Genomic DNA, 24,195 nt, shown 5'->3' with positions numbered 1-24,195 from the left:
ATGTTTACGTTTGAAAATGATCATTGGTTTTAACTTGGTTCCATCAGCCAAGCATGACAACACAACCGTAAACCTTGTTTTTTCATGACCTGTACTTCAAACTAGCACACTCTTATTACCTTTAGACTCCACTGTTTTATTGCTTATCATATCAAAGCTCATAGGAGTTTCATCCATATTTCCAATATTTGACAATAGAAATTTATGTTCTTGTCTCAACCGAATAATAAATTTATGGAAACTGGTAGTAGAACCTTCTGTGGGACCATAGGCACAAATAAGTCTCATTGTCCAGTTCTCCATTCTCATATTTGCCCACATTACTCTACTTGAGACTGAGTGCCATTCAAGAAGATTAGCCTCGTATTTTGTGTTGAATACTATGGCTACTCCTTCTTTTCCTTGATTGTCATTGCCAAAATGTTATATTCAGGCAATGACAATGGAGTCATTGCCCCAAGACCCCCCATGGAGTCAAAGACTCATCTAGGAGATTCTTTTGTCATACACACAGCTCATCATGCCATGCCTTAAACACACTTAAATTCTCTGTAGACACCATGCTCTCAGGCAAGGCATTCCAATCATTCACAACTCTGCATGCAAAAACCTGCTTCTCACTCCCCCCCACTCACACCACCCTCCATATATACAGCTTCTAGAATGACCTCTCATTCTTCCCTGATCTCCTACTGTTTTCTATAAAACCTCTCCAACATTGATCATATGACAATCCCTTATTAACTTGTAGGTCTCTATCATATCACCTCTCCTGCTATCCACTAGACTCTGCACATTGCATCTTCTCAACCTTTCCTCATATTTGACATTCCAGAGATCAAAAAGTACCTAAGTCAGTCGCCTCTGGACCCTTTTCAACATCTCTTCGTCCTTTTGAAAACCAGGTGACCAAATCTGGACAGTAGTCCATCTGTGGTCTAATCAGAGTCCTATTGTTTTGTTCTATTAGTCTGTTCAAGTGACAATGCTCTTACCACCGAACTCACTTACTTGTGTCACATTTTTTTATACAATGATGTAATCCCAAAGAACAGACAAAATGCTAAATGTTCTCCAGAAATCTCCTTCATTGCCTAATATGTAAGATTACAGCAAAACTGCTAACATCCCACATTCAGGGCACATCTGAAAAGATATCTAGAATGCTTAATAAATATCAGCTACACACCACATTTAAACCATATATCAAATTGGCAATTTTCATTAATTCACCTAAGGACAAACACTCTGCTTTTTCACATCCAGGAGCATATGAAGTGTCCTATATTTGTGAACTGGCTTATTATGGACAGACAGGAAGAACTGTTGACATCCATCTTGGTGAACATAAAAAATACATTCAGCTCTTTGTTATGGCAATTGGGACTAGCAAATCATGCCTTGGATACCCCTTTATACAGAATGAGATGAAAGGAAAAAAAAAAAAGTGCTACACAGAAGTCATTGTAAGTCAGAGAGATTGTTTTTGGAATTATCAGCAACTTTAAAACATTCTCCAAACCTCAACAAGTATGATTGTATCAATTTACCAAAAATCTGGGAGACAGTCATTTTAAGATCTAATTAGTACTTTTTTCCCCTCTCTCTTTATCCAACAATAGATGGTGCCAATTAGGACTTTAGTCCATTATAATTTTTTTCAAACCAATCTCACTGTTACTGAATTGTTGCTGTTCATATACAGTGAAAAACAGTTTTTGTACTCCAAAGATGCTGGATATAATACCAGTAAAATATCAGCAAATAAGTTACATAAACATTAATTATTTTTTTTATTATTCTGTATTGTGAATTAATACCATTAAAATAAAGTGAATTGAACTTCCAACACATAAACCTTTCTAGTCATTTATTGATAGATTCATCCAGGGAGGAAGGTGGGGAGGTTGTTATCAAGGATAGAAATAAATGAACATCATTGTGAACTCGAGAAGTTATAGAGACAGTCTTGGAAAAGAGGAATGCACATCAGAACTTTCTAGCACTTTAAGACAGCAGATACCCTGAGAGAACCATAAAACATAAGAAAACCAAGAAAAACATAAGAATGCTATGTGTAAAAGTAACTAAATGAAAGACATCCAGTGACTGGTAAGAATATAGAAGATTAATATTATGCAGGTGGTAAAATGTTGTGGAGGTCATTGAAAACATATATAAATGGAGGAAACAAAAAACAAAAGTACTGTAAACAAATCAGACATGATATAGAAATTGAAGGTAAACATATTTTAGATGTTTGGAAGAAAAAGCTGTCAGACACCAGACATGTGGAAAAGCAGCTGGTGGCAAAATAGTTATTTTTGACACTAGTTAGTGACAGTGATTGTGCCACACTGACCTAGGAGATAGTCAACTATATGGATGTTCCAATCAGGACAGGTTATAAGCTGAACTGAAATATGGAAATTATGAAAAACTCAGGAGAATACTTTGTTTGCTTACAATTGGATAAAGGATTAAGCTAGATTCTAATTTTTTGGCACATTTTTAATATAACTTTCTATAACATGTTCTTTCGAAAACCAGTATTATCTTACAAGTCTTTGACCATTACTCCTGTCTCACAACCGTAGAGAGCGCTTACAAATATTCATGTTTCCAGCAGTCTCAGCTTTGTGAAAGGCTCACTGATTGACTTTTCCATATTTTGTACATTGCCTGTAGGTTTACTCTCACTTTTGTTATCTGAGATCTTATCTCTTTTTTACAGTAAAAATCATGTCATATTGCACCCTAGGTGCATGAAGTTCCTAACCTCCAGCTTATGTCCATCAATCTTTACTTACTTTTTCATCTTCTCTCCAAATGTAATTGTTTTAGTTTTTTCAGTGTTCATTATCAACCCATATCACTTTCCTTCTTCACTTAATTTCTGCACTGTTCTTTCTGGTTCCTCTTCATCTTCTTCAATAATAACTATGTCATCTGTAAATTTTAAATTATTTATTTTTGTTCCTTGAATTGAAATTCCCCTTATATTAATCCTTTATGACATCCATTGTTTTTCCAAAAGCATGATAAAGATGCTTGGGGATATTGGATCTCCTTGTCTCATGTCTCTTGTTGTCTGGAACCATCTTCCTATTTCTCTAGAATTTCTCACAGCAGTCTCTGTGTTCTCATTGATGTTCTGCAATAGACATATCAGGTTCAAGTCCACTTCATAAGATTTGAGTGCAGCACATGCCACTTTATGGGCTATGCTGTTTGATGCTTTCTGAAAGTCAACAAAACAGGTATAAACATTTTTATTTTTCCATAGAGCTTTCTCCACAATTAATCTCAACATTAATATTTGGTGCACAGTACTTCTGTCTCTTCTAAATCCTGCTTGCTCATCTTCCATTAGTTTCCTTATTCTTTCTGTTAATATCATAAATACTTCTCCCACATGACTCGTAAGAGGAGTTGCTCTGTAGTTTTTGCAGTTCATTGCTTCCTTTTTTTGCAAATGGGTATTAGGTTTGATCTTGTCCATTCTTTTGGTGCTTTGCCTTCATCCCAATAAATGTTACATAAGTGGTGTAATTTTTCTATAATCACTTCATGACCATGTTTTAGCATCTTTCATCATTCCTGGAGCTTTTATAGTTTTTCAGATGTTTTATTACCTTTACAACCTCATCCCTTAATATATCTGTTTTTCCCATCTCTATTTACCTCAATTCATCAATTAACCTGTTTTAGACCTTAGCATCTCTCTATATCTTATTTAACTCTGAATAGTATCTTGTTTGTCTCTCTCCTATTTCTTCTGTGTTCATCAAGATTTTACCCTTTTCATCTTTTATTATTTTCACCCTTTTCTGTGAGAAACCTCTCTGTTTTGGATTCCATTTCTTGTTGATGGTCCAGTTACATTGTATACTTTTCTTGTTCTGTATTCACCATAGTATTTATTGATATCCTTCTACTTCTATCCTTTAGCCATTTTGATTTGTATCTTCTAACTGCCTTCTTCACTTCATTGTCTTTTGCTAATGGTTCTTGTGAGATTAACCTCTTTTTTGGCTTTCCAAGAGCTGTATGTTCCACTGCTCTCTTGATTGCAAGCACCACTTTGTTGTTTCTCCTCCAGTTCCTTTTCCCTAATGGATTTCAGTTCTTTCTTGAGCACTTTCCTATATGCTTTTCCTGTGATTTCCTCTGTCAGTGTTCTCATATCTCTCAGACTCTGAAACTCTGCCTTCACTTGTCTCTTGAGTTTCAACTTCATATTGGTAATCACTAGGTTACGATCCAATTCCATGTCTACTCCTTGAAATATTTGGCATTGCTGGTCCATCTCTTGTTTACAGGTATCATGTCTAGCATGTTTATTCTCCCATAAAATGACCACCATGTTCACTTCCTACAGTCTTTTTGCTAGAATTTTGTGTTGCAAATTACCATCTTGCTTGATGGCAAATTCAAATTTTCTTTCATTCTCTTTTATTGCTGTATCCATATTCATATTTGTCCACTATTCTTTCCTATTCTTCATTGTCCTTTCCAATCTTCACATTACAATCTTCTCCAATGATTAGTATATCTTTCTTTGGTACTGATTTCAAGATTATTCTGAGGTGCTATATAATAACTATTTCTTCTTTAGTTCTTTCTGAAGTGGGTGAATAGACCTGGATCATTGTGGTGTTAAATGGTCTTGCTGCAAATCGTGCTATTATTATTTTTCATTTACCGGTGTGTGTGTATCCTAATAATGCTTCTCTTCCACTTGTACTGAGAAGAAATCCAACTTTCACCTCATGTTTTATACTATGGCTAGACCAGATGATTCTATCACCTCTGATCTCCCCAACTCTGTCTAGCAGATCTCCACTAATCTAAGGATGTCACATTGATATTGCTTCATCTCCTTGCAAAGTAAGTATAGCTTTTCAGGAGCCCATAAACTATGGACATTCCTGCTGATAGCCTGTCTCTCACTGGTTTTAATCTTATTATACTTCTTTCAAAAGCTGACTTGTCAAGCCAGTGCTCAGTTGGATACATGGACCTTGTTTATCCTGGCAACGTCCAAGCTGGCATGCTGCACTTTTTCTTTGTACTTCCATATTGCACCAAATTTCAATCATGCTCTGATCGAAATTGATTTACAGTCAATGCATTGAAACAGACACTGTTTGCAGCCATCCACTATAGATCAGATACTGCTGCTGCCTGTTGGTTCATGGGAGGTATTTCATTTCTCTCCTACCACTCATATGTGAGAGGTATTCCTTTCCTTATCTGCTACCTCAGGATGCATCTTCTAGGGATTTCAGGCTCTCCCAAGAGAAGTATCTATTTTTTTTTTTAATTACACATAAGTTTTATCGAAATAAATAATATATAACATGTAATATTATATTGTTTTTCTGCTATTGAGATACCTTTACTGATTTATTAAAATACAAAATTCAGCGTCAAGATGCAAGAATTATTGTTGGTATGTTTTATGGGGCTGCAGCTAGAAAAGTTTTATGTGAGGTAAGTGGCTGACTTTAAATTTTACAAGTTAATTTAAAATTTAAGGCTTTCTTTCTTACTCAGTAACTCTTTTGTTATATTAGTAATTGTGCATATAGAAGTAAAAGCATGAAAAACTGAAATGTGGAATGTTGTTTTTCTGACTATTTTGTAAGTGTTCTGAAAATTGCATTTCCCATGAGTATGCATTCACACCACCTTCATAGCCCCTGTTTTGAAGAAGCCCTTCGGTTGGAAAGATCTGGGTTCAAATCCTATCTAGGATACATATAACCTTTATCAGGGCTCGTTGTTGAGGGTAAGTTAGTTGTTCTCTTCCATTTTTCTTCAAGTCTTTTTCTGGCCAGTTTGACTAGCAGGATGAAAGCCCAAGTCAGACTGGCCAGGAAAAGACTTGCAATTTATACACAATATATATTTAGTCAAAAGACTAAGCACCTTATCCTAAAATTAAGGTCATAACAACTGATGTGAGTAGGCCATGCGTCATAAATGCCTATAAGCACCATGGATTATGATATTATTATTTTATTATAACTACATATTCAGAAATTCCTTTGATGAAGTGGAAGTTGATGTTATTAAGGCTTGTAGAACCAGAATGGGTAAGTGTGTGATGATTGAGATTCCTAACCAGTTAGTATCTGTTGTTTATAAAAGTATCTTTTATAATCACTAGTATTTAGTTACTGAGTGTACCACCTTTTATTAAATCAATAGTTGGAGATACAGTTTTGATTATTCCTATTTTTTGAAAGGATGAATGTTGTAGAATACATCTGCTCACATATTTCATATTTTATAAAGAGTTAAGGAAAGGGGTTAACATTTGGTTCATGTATCATCAAAGTCTCCAGAAAAGGTAGTTTATTATCATTTTTTTTTCTCCTAGAGTGACTTTGATCCTAGGGCATCTTTGTTATAAACTAGAGCGAATTCATATACAGGGTGTTCGGGATAAATTTGACAGTTTCGTAAGGAAAAAGAAAATCTTCTTTGTATCTATTAAATTTAATGAATTGACAAAAAACATTACAGGCAGAGTTAATTACAATACTATCAACAAGATTTACTCAAAATAACCACCATTAGCATCGATCACAGCTTCAATCCTGCTTCGGAACCTCGAACAAGCTGATGCTACAGTCTCCCTGGGAAGGGCTGCAAAAACTGTTTTAATTTTATCCATTAACTGGGCTTTTGTATTACTGGAAGTGCGATTGGTGTCTTTTTCAACTGCGCCCCATACAAAATAATCCATGGGGTTAAGGTCTGGGGAGTTTGGAGGCCAAACATTTGGACTGGTGAAGTCGTAGAAATTTTCAGACAACCATTTTTGACTTTTCCCAGAGGTGTGGCAAGGGGCCGAATCCTGCTGCCATACATACGGCCTACCATTGGCTACCCTTGTTATCCAGGGCTTGACTACAGTGTTTAGCAACTCCACATAGCCATCTGAAGTCAACCTGAGGCCCTCTTGGAAAAAATGCGGAGGCATCACATTGCCTTCAGAGGATACACATCCGAAAACCATCACAGTTTGGGGAAATTTAGTCTGCATTACACGAGGAATGTCCTTTGTACTGTATGCAAGCCATCTGTTATTCTGCGTGTTGTGTTTTTGATCCTGGCAAAAGTTTTTCTCATCGGAAAAGAACCAGATTGTTTGTGGTTCCGCAGGATGTTTCACTTTGCTTAGAAGTTTCTTCGCGTTTATCAAACGTTTTTCACGGGCCTTTTCTGTAAGCAGCTGACCTTTGCGGCGCTTGTATGAGTAGTAGCGGAGGTCTTCATTGAGTGCAAGCTTCATAGTAGAGGCTGCAACATTCATTTCACGTGACAAAGCCCGAATTCCAATGCCAGGGTTCTTCAACACCTGTTCCTGCAGATTTGCGAGGAATTCTGCTGTACGAACGCAATCAGATCGTCTGCTAGGGATCTTTCTTCTTGCTACATCCTCATAGTCACCATTGCAAGTCTCTAGTTCATGCCTGATTGTTTTTACTGTATTCAGGGAGCATTGGGCAGCAGTCGAAATATCCTTATTTTGATGGCCGGCACGAATCATCATGATACAAGTTATTCTCTTCCATGATTCAGGTGGGTTCCAGCTATCCATCCTTTCTGACATCTTGTATATGAATGAAGAAGGGTCCAACCTTTTAAATGAAGAGAAGTGTGTGTTAATACATGTAACTTACGGAAAAATATAATTAATTATAAATATGTCAAATTAATCCCGAACACGCTGTATATGTATTTATTGTTGTGGTATATATATCATCCACATTGTAGAGCCATATGGTAGCTTTAAAGGTCAATGAAAGTAATGTCTTTTGTTTAGAAAATGTTTTCAAAACATTTATTGCCTCTCTTTCTTAAGACTTTTTATTAATTAAAAAGCATGTTTTTAAGAATAAAGCTAAATGGATATATTGAAAAGCTTCTTCTTCTTTCTATGATGGCATGAGAAGCAAGGAACATCTAAACAAATAGCAAGGGCCTTTGCAGATATAATTTGTGTACTATCTTTGAACCAACCTAGAAGTTGTCATCTTTCTTACCACCTATCAAAGATACATTATCACCTTTATCCTTTCCTGGTGTTTATCAAATACCTTGTTCTTCTCATCTTTGCTACTTTGGACCGACTGGTCATTCTGCTACTATTGGAATAAAAAAAATCGAGATTTTATAAGATTTTTGAATTCTGAGGGTCAGGCCTTGCTTATCATGTCATTGACCCTAGACAGAAAGTTCACTGGAACTATACCAAGATTCTACACTATAGTAGGTTCAAATTTGATTGTTTATTTTATGAATCATGTGAAGCCTTACACCTCCATCCTAATCCTAATTAGGCAGACTGTTTGCCTATTTCTAAGTTTTGGGAAGTGATTGCTGTTAGTTGTTTATAATTTTTTATATTTTTATTTATTTATTATTTTTAAATTAATCAACAGAATTTAAATGTTGTTACAACTTTTTCTGTCTTCTTCCTGAAAGAAGCTCACAACATATTGAGCGAAATATATAGGAGTAATAAATTATATTTGGTTTTCTCTTACATGTGTGAAGCTGTTATTCAAAAAATATAGTAAAAACAAAATAATAATTTTGTTTTTACTTGAAGGTTGAGGAGGGAGCTGCAACAGTTGTTATGAACACTACCAATTACACTTCCAAACTATTTCTTATTTTTGCTGACTCTTCCACCTTGACCATTATTTTACTTTGGCTATGCATGAGAAGACAAATGAATTACTCTAGACCATACCTAACTGGTCACCTGACTGAAATGGAAATTGAGTCCCTTTACCCCATAACTCAGACTATATGGATTTCCTAGAATGTGTTGAAATGGCATTCCATTAAGAAAGATCATTGGTAAGTATCAGCTCACTGATTATTTACTATATAAACATCTTAATGATCTCTTGCAAAGCCATATCGTGAACTGTGACTCTTATGTCAAGAATTAAGTCAATTTTATTCAGAAACTATCAGATGTTGATATCTCACCATTAGACATCCATGTTAGCCACAGGAAAACCTCGCATAAAGTGATTAATTAATTCATCAATTAATGCGCGCTATGCGAAATCACATTAAGTGAATATAGTAAACAATAGGAATAATTATAATTCATCCATCAGTTAGCATAAATTTAAAAAAAAATATATATAAGCTATATATATTAGAGGCAGGAGTATCAAACTTAATTGGACCGTGGGCCATTTACTATAAAAGTGTATATCGAGTGGGCCGCAAAAAATTTTGACTGAAAAAACCTTCACTAATTAGAATCAAAGGGAAGTGAAAGAATAAATATAAATAAATTGGAAAATTAATAACAAAAATTTTATTTATTCTAAGTCATTACAAGACATAAAATAATAGTATAATGATTATGACAACTTAAAAAAATAAAGAATATTTTATTATATTTATATTACTGGAATAAAAGGCATTAGCTGAATTTTTTTATTAATATTTACAATAGATGGCATTTAAATAAATTAAACTGAAATTAATTTTATTGTTGCTTTTCATTTGAGTTAGTGGGTGCACTCACATACATCTAACTAAAAACAATAGTTTTTAGTTAGATACTGTGTTTGCCAGTGCAACATATGGTTTTGCTTGAGGCTAAACAGCATAATTAATGTGGGATCAGACATTTGATTCATTAGTTAGTGCCGTGTTTATCCCAGTTGTCTCTAATTGCACTAAAAAAATATATTACACAGACAGCAAATGTCTTCCCTGTACTTTATTCAGTGGTACAATAAAAGTACTTGTTTTTCTTGCATCTGCAATATAGTGGCAGTTGTGGAGGGCATGTTGTTTACCGCAGGGAGCGAGTTACCGACTTGAAAGTGTTTAAACTTTATTTTCGTGTGAGATGTATATGCAAAACTTTTTAATTTTTTTTTTTCGTTAAGTAAAATCAGGGGTGTGCAAGTGATACGCAGGGGCAAGTAAATACGATATTTCTGTTTTATTATAAAACGTAACCATCCTTTTATTCATCTTTCCTTGAGGCATCATGGGCTGCAAGAAATTGCTTTGGGGGCTGTATGCGGCCCACGGGCCGCCAGTTTGACACCTCTGTATTAGAGGATAAAATCATCAAAGTTAATAAAAATCAATTGCTCAAATTTTAATTTAGTGTCTAAACATTTGATTGAGCTACTTTTTTACAAAAAAAAAAAAATTAAGCAAAGATGTTTGAATAGTGTTTGACTTTTTCATTTTATCATACAATTTGCAATAGCTGGCGACCGCTTTATCAAGATTTCGGCAGACTTATAAGCTTCTTTCCATATCAGGATCAGCATCAAACAAAATTTCCTTATCATGATCAATGTGATTGAAAAACTAGCTCAAGTTCTATTGTAGTTAGCTTCTTAGTCGTAACATTCTCTTCTTGTTTGCACTCCTAATCTTCTTCTTTATTTTCATGCTGTTCTTCTAGTTGAAGGAGATCATTCTTGCTTAACTGTTCTGAATAGGAATTGAGCAAGTTTCTCACATCTTCATTATCCAGTTCATTAAAATACAAGTTATTTTCCAATTGTGCTGATTTCTTTAATAATGCTATCAGCTGGGTTATTAAAACCAGTGAAATCATTTGCACAGTGAGGTAAGACCTTCTGCCACATGGTTCCTTTATTACTGCAGCTTTCTTTATCTTTTTCATATCAGGGGTTGAATATAATAAAGCCTTATAGATATCTAAATTAAAACAAAATGAAGGAAAAGTGATTGAGCAAGAGAACAGAGATTGCACGTGCTCTTGCGATGATATCTTTGAGTCAACTGCCGAGTGTGGTCGGCCACCTCTCTGCTGTACAGCCACTGCCCACTGGCTGCTGCATTGAAAAGTGCCACCACTTGCTGCAGATTGGCAACAAAAATTTTTGCATAACAAAAAAATCATGTTAAATGATTAATCACTCACTTAAAGCAGGAAACAGTATCATTTCACTCACTTGCGCTTACTGATCATCGCGCATATCGAATTCATGTTAAGCGAGGTTTTTCTGTAGTTTCTCTTTTCATTAACATTCCAGTTGATGGAGTGCTAGAACTAATTAAAGATCTCTTCCTTTCAAACATTACTAGTTAGATCAAAGGCAATAAAAATTGCCTTTGGTCTAACTTCTTTTGGTAGAAGGCCTTTATATACCACAGTTTGAATTAATAGTGGGCAGTCTCTTGATCCCCCCACTGATCTTATCTCGAAATTTGACTACACCTACCATTTGGTGGAGGTATCTAGTTAATATGTGCATAGTTTGGAAGCATGACTGCTCCACCTTGCAACAGTTTCTCCTTGCTCTTAATTCATTCCATCGTAATATAAATTTCACATTAGAGTTGAAGAAAGGTGAGCCACCCTATTTGGATGCTTCTCTAATCACAAAGTAACCAGATAATGGTGTTTCTTTAGAGATGTTCAACAAGCCTAAGAACTGGGCAACTTCTATTCTAAATAATGAAGACAATCTTACTGAGGAATTACAAATCCTTTTCCATCTTCGCTCTTAATAAGGAGAATCATTTTTGAATAATCCCTCTTGCCAAAATCAGAATATTCAGTACAGGGATTCAATTTCCATCTCATATATTGGTAATCTTCTGATCAAGATAACTATCTTACTCAAAAATCACAGCATTTGAGTAGCTTTCAAATCAATCCAAACCATATGCAGCCACTTCATATCTTTGAATGATATGTCCTTTCTGCAAGTATCTGGATGTTTATAAGATACTATGTTCCTGTTGTTTAACACATAGGCCAGAAAAGTTGAAGTTTTGAGGTGAGAAAAAGAAAGAACAGGTCAGTGATGTGGATCACAAAAGGGAAGAAAAGTCTGAGATGGCTCACAATACTTCAACTATAAATTGCACTGCTGACCCCAGTCAACAATTCAACAGTGCAATTTATAGTTGCTGCCAGAGCTATCAGAGCCACCATGTCCTATTTGAAAAAAAAAACTTTTTTCGCAACATATTAAGGAATTGAGGAATCTATTAATCTATGGCAATAATTCATAATTCTTAACAGAAACTAAGGATTTAGTAATGTCTGACAATCACTAATCAGATTTCTTGACATATCAGACTTTTAACTTCTCCAACAATTACATACAATCACTACAGAGAGAGAGAGAGAGAGAGAGAGAGAGAGACAGAGACAGCAGACATGTCACTGTATCATTTGTGTTGTCATATTTCATTTGTGTTGTCATATTTCATTTGTGTTGAGTTGTTTTCTCTTCTAATGATTTATTTAGGTTTTTAGCATCAATTGCTTTCATCTTTTCTGTAAAAAAAACAGTCCTGATGAAGTCACCAAATTGTAGGTGTTTGCAGTTTGAATATTTTTAGTGTACTGTTCAATGACTAATTTAAAAGATTCCCTGCTATTTATAAGTTTTTAGTAAAATACATTTAAAAAAAAATGAAAAGACTAGAATTTTACATAAACTATTCCACAACATTTGGAGGACCCTTCATAAATATAAAACAGCATATGTAATTGCAAGAAACTTAATACAAACAGTATTATATATTCATTATGAATATAGTATTACATCTTGGTGTGCTATCATGCACCCCAGCATTACATCCAGTATAACAAATTCATTATGAATATGTAATTCAGTCTTAAATTTTGATTACTGCAGCTTTTTCCCCCATTCATTCATAAATCAGTTTATAGTGAGCAGTAGCTTCTTCTGTTTTCTCTTGTTTGTTGTTATATGTCGTCAATCAAATTTGCCAATAATTTTCCCATCTTTGTGTTAATATGCCTATTTTCTTGGAAGTGATTGTGGATTGCATTGGCTGAACTTTTCATGTTGCATAATATGAACTTTTAACTTTTATAATAGTTATAGCAGTTGATTCATTAATTTCGTAAGCATGCAACATCTATGGACTTATTACCTTTTTCATGTTGCCTACTAATTATTCAAAATAGTTATAATGTGCCTTTTCTTATCATTGTGAATACATGTATTTTAATTACGTTTATGTTTTTCAGATATATTTAGGGTTTGTATGTTATTTCCAATAAATACTTAACTAAGTTCATTAACAAGACACAACTTATGCTTTGTTAATGAACCTAGTATCTGCTTTGCCATTTTATATTTAAACAAAGTGGTCTGGTTAGCATAACTGCTCTCCAACAATAGGTCATGGCTTCAAATCCCACTATGGACAATGGATGTTTGTGATAGTCATAAGTCAAAGTATGTAACTGCATATGTACAAATCCATGTAACTTGAATCTGTGTAAGTGAAGGACTTACTTAATTATTCAGGGTAATTCCATTATATAAGCTGGAGCTGGGACAATGCAATTAATTCTTAAATAAATCAGAATCTCTGGAGTGATCATTAAGATATTGAATAGTATAATTAGGATCTGCATCTAGAGTGGATAGACAGCACTTTAATTCTCTATAGAGGATAACATGGGTAGGTAGGTCTTGTTTTAGCAAGTTGCTTATATTTTATAATACATTGGATAGTGGAATGGATATACCTCAGAAGTTTTGGATTTTTCCAAGGCATTTGATGGCATTCTGTGTAGAACATTGTTATACAAACTCTGAGGGGGGGGGGGTCAGTAGTGTCTGAATAATAGGTATATCAGAGTGATGTATGGAGGTGGTGAGTCTAGAAGGAGTGTGATCAGTGAAGTACCACAGGGTTTTGTGCTTGGGCCGTTGTTGTTTAACTTTTATATTAATGATATTGAGATTTGACTGGAGAGGAATATACAATTATTTGCTGATAATGTAAAATTAGGAAAGGATAAGGGGCATTTCTAATTCTTACAGTTTGATTTGGACAAATGGAATCTATGGACAAATGACACTGAATGTCAGTTCAGTATTGCTAAGTGCAAGATTATGCATTTTGGGCTGAGGACACTGCAGGAATATATATACACACATACACATATATCGTGTGTATATGTGTGTATATACAAGGGTGGTCTGAAAAATTCTCGGCCTCGGCCATAGATGGCAACACTATCGGCATGATTTTTTTTTCTAAGCTGGTACATAAGCATCCATGTGAAATTGCAAATCATTCTATTAAGTAGTTTGTTTTATACATCTGTCTGAAGCAAAAGTGTTGTCTGTATCCTTTGAAATGGATAAAATTGAGTATCGTGCAGTTATAAAATTCTTTGTAAAAGGTTTAATGGCAAAAGAAATTCATTTGAAGTTCATAAATGTTTATGAGCACTCTTCTCTTTCGTTTTCGACAATTAAGAAATGGGCTACCAGGTTTAAACGTGGCCGTACCAGCCTTAAAGATGATCCACGTGAAGGACGTCCAAAAAGTGTAACAACATCAGAAATCATTGATCAAGTGCATGATATGGTATTGGATGACTGGCGAATCAAAGTGCTTTGAATTACTGAGACTACAAGCATTTCAAAAGAATGTGTAGAATATATTTTGCATGAAGAATTGCAACTGAAAATGCTTTGCGCAAGATGGATACCACGCTTGCTCACATCAGATCAAAATTGCACTCGCAGGAAAATCTCTGAACAGTGCATGGAGCATTTTAACACTGATTTTGTGCATAGATTTATTACTATGGATGAGACTTGGATTCACTATTACACACCAGAATCCAAACAGCAGTCAAAACAGTGGACAGAAGCCGTTGTTCAGCACCAAAGAAGACAAAGTCGGTTCCTTCAGCAGGAAAGGTCATGGTATCGGTGTTTTGGGATGCTGAAGTTTATTAATTATCTTGAAAAGGATAAAATAACCAGGGAATATTATTCTGATCTTTTAACTAGACGAAAAAATTTGTGAGAAAAGACCTGGTTTGCAGAAGAAAAAAAAATCATCTTTCATTAGGACAATGCACCTGCCCACAAAGACGTTTCGTCGATGGGAAAATTAAGGGATCTGCACTATGAATTGTTGGAACATCCACCTTATTCTGCAGATTTAGCTCCCTCTGACTTCTATCTCTTCCCAAAACGAAAATTCTTCCTTGCTGGTCAGCACTTTTCTTCGAATCAAGAGGTGATTGCAGCTGTATAGGGGTATTTTGCAGATCTTACTGAGAACCACTACAGGGACAGGATAATGGCACTGGAACTTCGCTGGAATAAATGTATTAGTCTTAAGAGAGATTATGTTGAAAAATAAAAGTAATTTTGAAATTATAAATTTGTTTTTTCATTGTTAGGCCGGGAACTTTTCAGATCACCCTCGTATTCCTGCAGTGCCTCAGCCCAAAATGCATAACCTTGCACATAGCAATACTGAACTGATATTTACAGAGAATCACTCACTCACTCACTCACTCACTCACACACACACACACACACACACACACACACACACACACACACACACATACACGCACACACACACACACACACACTGTAGCTATAGAATGATATGCATGCATACCACAATAAAAACTAAAACCTGCCACCAAGCAGAACTGCTATACCCTATTCCCCAGAAAGCAAGCTGTCCACAGTGGGAGCCAGATCCAGACCAAATACCAAGGTCTAAGTAATGCAGAAACCATATATTTCTTATATAGAAGTAGTGAAAAGGTGTATCACCTCATTATTAAAATACTCTGGATTAGAGAGAATTGAAGAAAGTTTTTTCACTTGGTTATAATTTAAATTATAGTTGTCAAGAATTATGTTGTGTGTGGAGTGACTGATCTTCGGAGAGTTGAGACCTCCAGAAAGCAAACAACAGGACAACATGGCGAGGCTTGGTGTGGCACATCACCGAGCATCGGAATGACCATACAGCATCTGTCCTTGCCCAATGAACATATTGATAGATAGAATTATATTTTTATTTAATCTTTTATCCAAGTGTAAACAAACAAAGTTTGTACATAATGTATCTTAATGACTATTCTGCTTGTATATAAAAGCTAATAATATCACATAAATCGCTTTAATATCCATAATGCAAAGCACACATCCCTTTGGATGTGTATTAATTATGCTATGCATTATGGAAAGGCCACTACCCAATCTTGATATCTCTTCTGGGTTTGGCTCCCACTGATGAGACCTCAATAAAGATCAAAACTGGTCTGGATAGTGGCCCTTCCCATAATGCATAGCATTATACACATCCAAAGGGATGTGTGCTGTGTTATTGGATACTGAGACAATTAATGTGTTATTAGCCTCTTTACGAAAGTAGCCTATTTGTGAAGATGCTTCATGTGTGAACTTGATTTGCTTACACTTAGATAAAGGATTAAACAACAATATAATTCCTTGGCAAGTTTAATTTAAATTATAACCAAGTGGAAAACTTTGTATTCTTACCCTTGTTATCCTCATGAAAAATGTCATATTCTTCTATTCCTATCAGGATATTATTCTCATCCAACCAAGTTTCACTTATTCCAACTATTATTGGGCAAGTCAACTCACTCAGTCCAACAATTTCATCTCACTTATTTTTGATACTCCTCATATTTGTAAATCAGCATAGCAGTTCATTGTTTGGTCTATAACCAGTCCTATCCATGCCACTCCTCTGTCACTTCTCCACACCTTTGCCTGTTTACTTACCTTTACTCTTTGTCTCATTTATTTTCCCAGACTCAACCACTATCCATGCATCCCAGTTCATCCTATTCTTGTGCTGACCATCTCCATACACCTATTCATTACTGCTTCCAGAATGTATTTTCCTAGATTTCACACAAACTGTACATTAGCTCTACTATATAGAGCTAATGTACAGTTGCCAATCTCTCTCTCCTCTCCATTCACAATCACTTTGGTCTCACCTGGTGCACTCATCCACTCATTTACATTTCTTCTGACTTCTGCTAATACTTTGGTCACATCAATCATTGCACTTCCTTCTAGGAAACAGTTTTCCAGTAATCCATCTCTTTTATATAATTCTATTGAATGCATTCCACACATTAACAAACTGAACCCCTTTTCCCTCACTCATCTCTTATAGCACCATTTATGATTTTTTGCTTGCTGTCTCAACTCATCATTGCCATGTCTGGGCAGTGCACCGACTATTCTTCTTTCCACACTGTTCTCTTCCACTCTTCTCAATAACCTGATATCCATCCTCATGTTCTTATGCCCAACCAAATAATTTGTTCCTGCAATCGCTACTAACCACCTTCTTTTCATTTTCTGATAATAAATCACCTCGTTTATTCAATCTTTTGGAAACAGATCTCATTCATCCTCTCCTCCACCACATCTTTTATAATAGAATATCCATGCACTGCTTGTCTTGAATCATTTGTTATCCTCTTTTTTTCCAGTAGCTTTCATTTTATTCTTTCCACTCTTCTATTCTTATCTACCAAACATCTAATCTCATTTTGAATATGCCTCATCTCATTGCTCATCTGAATCATTTAATTCTTCAGCTCTTGCGTTTCAGCAATTTTTTTGCTTTACCAGTCAGCTTCACTTCCATTTCCACAATCACAGAGCTATGTAGAGCTAATGTACAGTTGCCTGTTTTCTGAAAGAAGTTATGTCATTTTACTCTAGCACAAGCAGTTGACACTGGGTTAGCTTGTAGGCCACAGTATTGATTTAGATAATGTTAGAAATGAAATTGCAAAATGTAAAATCTGTAAAAGTTTCAATAATTATTTGTTTTCAAGCTATTTGGTGAAATTTTACTGTTCTAAATGATAATGGTAGAGTGGGGGCAGACAAGTTGGAGATATTTGAACTTTGATATGTTTATTATTAAAAAAATGATTTACAGTTTCACATAATTATTCTTTAATATTATGAAACTTCCAGGCATATAAACAGAAAGTATATGGAAAACAGCATGTTTGGTTTTTGATTGGATGGTATGAAGATAATTGGTATACAGTCCAGGATCGAGGTCATAATTGTACAGTTGAACAAATGAAAGAGGCATTGGAAGGACATTTCACTACAGAAGCTTTGATGCTTAATCAAGATGGGAAAAGAACAATTTCAGGAATGGTAAAAGTTTGTTTTTAATTTTATTTTTAATATTGTGCAGAATGTAATAGCTATTGCTCTCAGTTTCTACATTAATTTTTTTTTTAATTATACAGTACACACTCATTATAGTAAATACCACTATAAAAGAATGATGAATTATAACCACTTATCAAAGGTCACATAGCAATAGTGCTATTTTAAGTTCACTATTGTGAGTGAAAACAGAAGTTACTAACAGTGCTTTCCCATTTTCCCTTTCACATTAAGCTCAATGGCCCCTCACAGACAAGTAGGTTTGTGTGAAATCTAATTACTTCTCTGATAGGATATGATAGTGCATTTAATCAGTTAATCCTACTGCATGATGTACTGTGGTTGTCAGTTGCATATGTTCTTATAGCTGATTTGTCTATTTTGCAGGATGAAAAACCCAGTTTTCTTGGAGGGAAAAACCCTGCCATCTCCATATGAGACTGGGTAACTCATCTTCAATTAAACTTCTGATAAAAGGTTCTTCATGTCCTAGATGGTATTGAACCCAGGTGTTTCCAACCAAAGGGAATTGTCAATAACTATTTATCAGATGCCATTATAATTCATTCCCCCAAACTGTTCTTTCTGTAATTATTGGAAGTAGTTTGAACTATCACAAATGAGAAAGTAGCCCTACCTGTATATACTCCCATTTCTGTATAAATAACTATACCACCTAAGATCAGCTCTGCATACACATTCCTGACTGTTAACACTATCAAGTGCTTTCCTAATATCATAATTTTTAATATAATACTGCCATAGATTCCATCCATTCACTTCTATAATTTTTCCAATATATTACCAAAACAAAATGATGTTACAGTCATTTATTTTTAATTTAATCCAAGTGCAGTGATGTTATTGGACAGCTGTTAGCATGGTCAAGGATATAAAAAGAAGTTTTCCTTCTTTTTATATCCTTGTTTGAAGTTTGAACTAGTTTGAAGAGCTTTGGCTCATCTTTGCAGCATGCGCTACTGACTGCAAAAAAGTTTAAGATTGGGTGGCCATTCTTTGTCTCCTTTTAATATTTCACTGTAGTTGGGTGAATAATACTTTCTTGTTATTTCATCATTTCCTAATAAATATGCAACTTTGAACTCTTTAATAGGAAAAAAAAACTGAAAATTTTATTAAGATTTTAAGCTAAAACACATGTGACAAAATATCACACCAAAAGATTAATTGTTTGAATGGTCATAACAACTAAATAAGTTATTATGATGACTTATTAGATTTGTAGAAATGAAGATAATTCATAGAGTTTTAATATATATAAACTGATTCTTGACAGTAAACAATTTCTTTTCTAAATAAAGCTCTTCATTTCTCTAGACCTAATTCATTAATTCACTTAAATTTTTAGTTATGTATACATATAATGAAATAAATGTGTATAAATCACTATATTTTTATGGTGCCTTGGCTTTCTTTGATGATATATTCAGATGTAGGAGATGGAAATAGTTTTGTTGTGATTGTTAAATTGAGATGGTGTGGAAGAAACCTTTTACAGTGCTTTCTAGTTTGCTTGTTATATTGTTTTCTTCCTTTATCAAGTTACTTGTTATGCTTTTTTTCTAAGCAAACAGTTTAGCATGGTGTAGAAAAGCTTATGTATTCGTCACACATGTTGACTAATTTTGACGGTAATATATCAGAACATAGAAAGATAAGTAAACTAGTTTGAAAAATTGTAGCAACAACACAAAGAGTAAAGTCCTAAAAAAAAGGCACCCTCTATGTTAAAAAAAAAAAAAAAAGAGAAAGCAGGTACTAGTTATGTCTTGAGATGACTGTCTCCCAAATCTTAGGCAAATTTATACAGCCATATTTGTTAAGATTTGGAGTATGTTTCATGGCTTCTGTTGCTTCTAAGAATAATCTTTCTGACTTGTAAAAGCTGTACTCTAGTGCAGTACTTTTGTTTTCTTCCAGTTGATCCTGTGTGCAGGGGTATCCAAAGCATGGTCTTCTAGGTCCAACTTGTCATAGTGATAGTGCTGGGGTGTATCTTTTATATTCACTGATGCAGATGTCCACAGTTCTTCCTGTTTGACCATAGTAAGTTTGATCACACAAGCAGGGTACTTCGTAGACTCCTGGATGTGATAAAGGAGAGATGCTGTTCTTGGGTGAATGGATGAGAGTTGCTAGTTTGACACACGGTCTGAATACAGTGCGTAGCTGGTGTTTATTGAGAACTCTATATATCTTTTCCAATGTGCATTTAATGTATGGGATAGTGACTGTTTTGTTGTAGTTCTCCACAGTGGATAGTGGGAAGGTTTCTTGGGAGCATTTAGTATTTTGTCTATCTTATGGGGAATTATAGCCATTGGCTAAGAAGGTGTGGCATAAGTGAGCCAGTTCAGCAGCAAGAGCATTGTCATTGGAACAGCTTGCTCTCGCCCTGTGGGTTAGCGTTTTAAGATACCATACTGCTGAGAAGGGTGATGGTGCAATTGTTTGTGTAAATATCTCCCTGTGTGTGTATGTGTGGGTTTTCTAAAACTGAGGAATCATCCGTAAGATGTGTGATTAGTGTATCCAGGAAGGGCAGACAGTTATTAGCTTCCAGTTCCATTGTAAAGTGGATTTTTGGGTGTTGGCTATTTAAATGCGCTAAGAATGTATCCAATGTGCTTGGGCTATGTGGCCAAATAGCAAGCACATCGTCAACATAGCATAGACAAAGCGTTGGTTTGAGAGTGGCTGTACTGATAGCTAGTTTTTCTGTTCTATGTAGAAGTTGGCTAAGGGTGAAGAAAGGGGGGGCTTAACTGTCCCATCTAATTGTTTGTATATTTTCCCTTTCCATGTGAAATATCCTGCATGTATTGTGAATTTAAATAGTTCAAATATATCAGGGGGAAAGTGTTACTTTAGCAGATCAAGGTTTTCAATTAGTGGTACATTTGTGAATAGTGAGGTGATATCAAAACTCACCATTATGTCTGAACTTTTTAAGGTATGGTGTTCTAAAATACTTTTTAGGTGGGCAGAATTTTTGACAAAGGAGGGATAATTGTTTGTGAGAGTGGCTAGTAGCTTAGCTAAATGTCTAGCAAGTTTTATGTGGGATATCCACAATAGGGTGTAAGGGTTTACCTTGTTTGTGAATTTTAGGTGCCCCATATATCGTGGGTGTCTTATTGTGGAAGGGCTTGAGCTTGTTTACTGTTTCTTTAGGCCAGGAAGTGACTTTTTTCAGTAATTTATGCACCTTATTCTTTTGTGTGTTGGTCAGATTGTGATCTATAATTTTATATGTTGACTGTTCTTGTAGTGTGTGCATTTTGTTTTCATGTTCTGTTGCATCCATCACCACGGTTGCGTTCCCTTTGTCTGCTTTTGTTATGATAATCTGGTTATTATTATGTAGCTCTTTTAGCTCAATGATTTCCTTATGTGGGATATTATTTTGGGGAGGTTTAGACTGGATTAGGTTGTTGGCCACATCTAAATGTATGTTATTGGTTATTGCTGGAGGCAGGTCGTATATTCCCTGTTCAATAGACACCATTAACTTGGCTTTTGGAAATTGTTTGGGATCTTATTGTAATTGCAGTTATTGTGTAGCACTGTGTTGTTGGAGAATTTCAAACTTTCTCTGGTGCCAGTTTTTGACTTTGATGAATTCTTTTCTAGCTGTTGGTTGTTAAATTCAGCCATCAACTAGTGTGCCGATGGTTGAATTTAATTTTGAAAACTTTAGGTGAGTGGCGTTAATCTGCTCTCGTAATAGCGCTACACTTGTTCGTTTATAAATACATTGAGCTTTGGCCGAGTGGAACTTGTTTTTAATTTTCACACAGTTAGGTATTAAATTGGTGTCTCCAGTACTGACCCATTATCCATTAGTGACTGCTAAACACTTCCACTTGCAAAATCTTCTAGCTGGCAAAGTCACTCATCCTCAAAAATTTCCCCTCCTTTATAAAATATTTTATTTATTTCAGAACTAGTATAAACAAACCACATGATCCACATAGATATTACATATATTAAGTAATGTACTGCTGAAAGATGCTCCCCCTAAAAAAAAAATCTGAAATATTCAGATTCACTATCCATGCGAAACCTGTGGACCAATTTTGACAGTAATTCAGATGCAAATTTTGTTATTTTGTTTGCTTACACTTGGATAAAGGATTAAACTAAATTTATTTTAGTCTAACCAAGTGGAAAAAAACTTCCAGCATCTTTCTCTAAATTCAGAGTAATTTAATAATAAGGTGAGACAACTTTTGGCAACTCATATAGGTAAATATGACTTCTCCATTGCTTCCACGTTAGTATCACCACCTCTGGGTCTGGCTCCCACTGATAAGACTTCAATATAGGTCGAAACCGGTCTGAGTAGTGGCCCTTCCCTTAATGCATAACATTATACATGTCTGCAAAGAGATGTGCTTTGCATTATGGGAGATACTAAGACAAGTAGTGATGATAGCTTGGTCCACCTTTACCACGAGTTGCCTCAGTCCTGAAGATACTTCAGGTGCAAACTTTGTTTGCTTATACTTGGATAAAGGATTAAACTAAATTTATTTTAGTCTAACCAAGTGGAAAAAAACTTCCAGCATCTTTCTCTAAATTCAGAGTAATTTAATAATAAGGTGAGACAACTTTTGGCAACTCATATAGGTAAATATGACTTCTCCATTGCTTCCACGTTAGTATCACCACCTCTGGGTCTGGCTCCCACTGATAAGACTTCAATATAGGTCGAAACCGGTCTGAGTAGTGGCCCTTCCCTTAATGCATAACATTATACATGTCTGCAAAGAGATGTGCTTTGCATTATGGGAGATACTAAGACAAGTAGTGATGATAGCTTGGTCCACCTTTACCACGAGTTGCCTCAGTCCTGAAGATACTTCAGGTGCAAACTTTGTTTGCTTATACTTGGATAAAGGATTAAACTAAATTTATTATAGTCTAATCAAGTGAAAAAAATCCCAACAGGTCACTGTCTTGTTATCTTTTTCTGCTTATTGAAAGCCAGCTCACACTAGAAGAGTTATATAAACATTTACAGCTTCATGCAACATAGCAACATGATATTCTTAAAACACCAACAAATGAAGCCATTTTTTTTTCTCTCCTTCTGTAATGTGAATCCCACATTAGTTGGAGAGCAGTGACATTATCCACTCAGTCAGCCATGCCAGAATTTTGTTTCATTGACATAGCTCTTGCCACAGAAGTCAGTTAATCCATGTTTTTTAAGCTAATTATTATTATTATTATTATTATTAAACAAGACCTCATGGAGTCAAAGACTCATCTAGGAGGTCCTTTTATCTCACACACATCTCATCATACCGGGTCTTAAACACATTCAAACTCCTTGCAGACACCACACTCTCAGGCAAGGCATTCCAATCATTCACAACTCTGCACGAAAAAAACCTGCCTCTCACTCCCCTACTCACACCCTCTTTATACAGTTTCCAGGTATGACCTCTGGTTCTCCCCTGATCTCCCACTATTCTCTGTAGAACTTCTCCACCATTGATCCTATAACAACCCCTTACCAACTTGTAGGTCTCTATCATATCTCCCCTCTTCCTTCTCTCCACTAGACTCTGCAAATTACATCTTTTCAATCTTTCCTCATACTCAACATTCCAGAGGTCAGAAACTACCTTAGTCAGTCGCCTTTGGACCCTTTCCAACATCTCTTCATCCTTCTGAAAACCAGGTGACCAAATCTGGGCACAATAGTCCATGTGTGGCCTAATCAAAGCCTTATACAATGGAACAAGAATCTCCCTACTTCTACACGTCAGTGTCCTCCTCATCATTCCCAGAAGTCTTTGTGTTGTCTTCACAATTTTGGCGATGTGTCCCCTAAATTTTAGATCCTTATCCACTATCACTCCCAGATCTCTTATTTCCTCTACTTCCAACAATATATTCTCACCAAGCATAAATTCTGCATCCCATCTTTGTTTTCCAAATTTTAAAACCTTACATTTTGCAACATTGAACTCGCATCCCCATTTGCTTGCCCAATCACTCAATTTATTCAAGTCTTCTTGCAAGGCCACAACATCTTCACTACTCTTTATGGTTCGTCCCAACTTTGCATCATCTGCAAACAACTGAATATCTCCATCCAAATCTTCGCCAATATCATTAATAT

General features: G+C 35.3%; 1 protein-coding gene across 2 annotated transcripts in view; it reads left to right on the top strand.

The window, feature by feature from the left end:
- The window catches only part of GABA-B-R1 (gamma-aminobutyric acid type B receptor subunit 1), a 194,835-nt gene that overhangs the window by 47,156 nt on the left and 123,484 nt on the right, over nt 1-24,195 (top strand). For both annotated transcript variants that reach the window (XM_090395464.1, XM_090395455.1), the window contains 2 exons: nt 5,431-5,496; nt 17,832-18,023. In XM_090395464.1, coding sequence (XP_090251590.1) covers nt 5,431-5,496; nt 17,832-18,023 — 258 coding nt within the window. The remainder of the gene's footprint in view (nt 1-5,430; nt 5,497-17,831; nt 18,024-24,195) is intronic.

The sequence above is a fragment of the Typopeltis vanoorti genome, chromosome 1 (genome assembly GCF_054136105.1).
Source record: "Typopeltis vanoorti isolate ZY-2024b chromosome 1, IOZ_Tvanoo_1.0, whole genome shotgun sequence".
NCBI classification, from domain to species: Eukaryota; Metazoa; Arthropoda; class Arachnida; order Uropygi; family Thelyphonidae; genus Typopeltis; species Typopeltis vanoorti.
The sequence above is the reverse complement of the archived record's forward strand: the minus strand, read 5'-3'. Positions and strand labels throughout refer to the sequence as shown.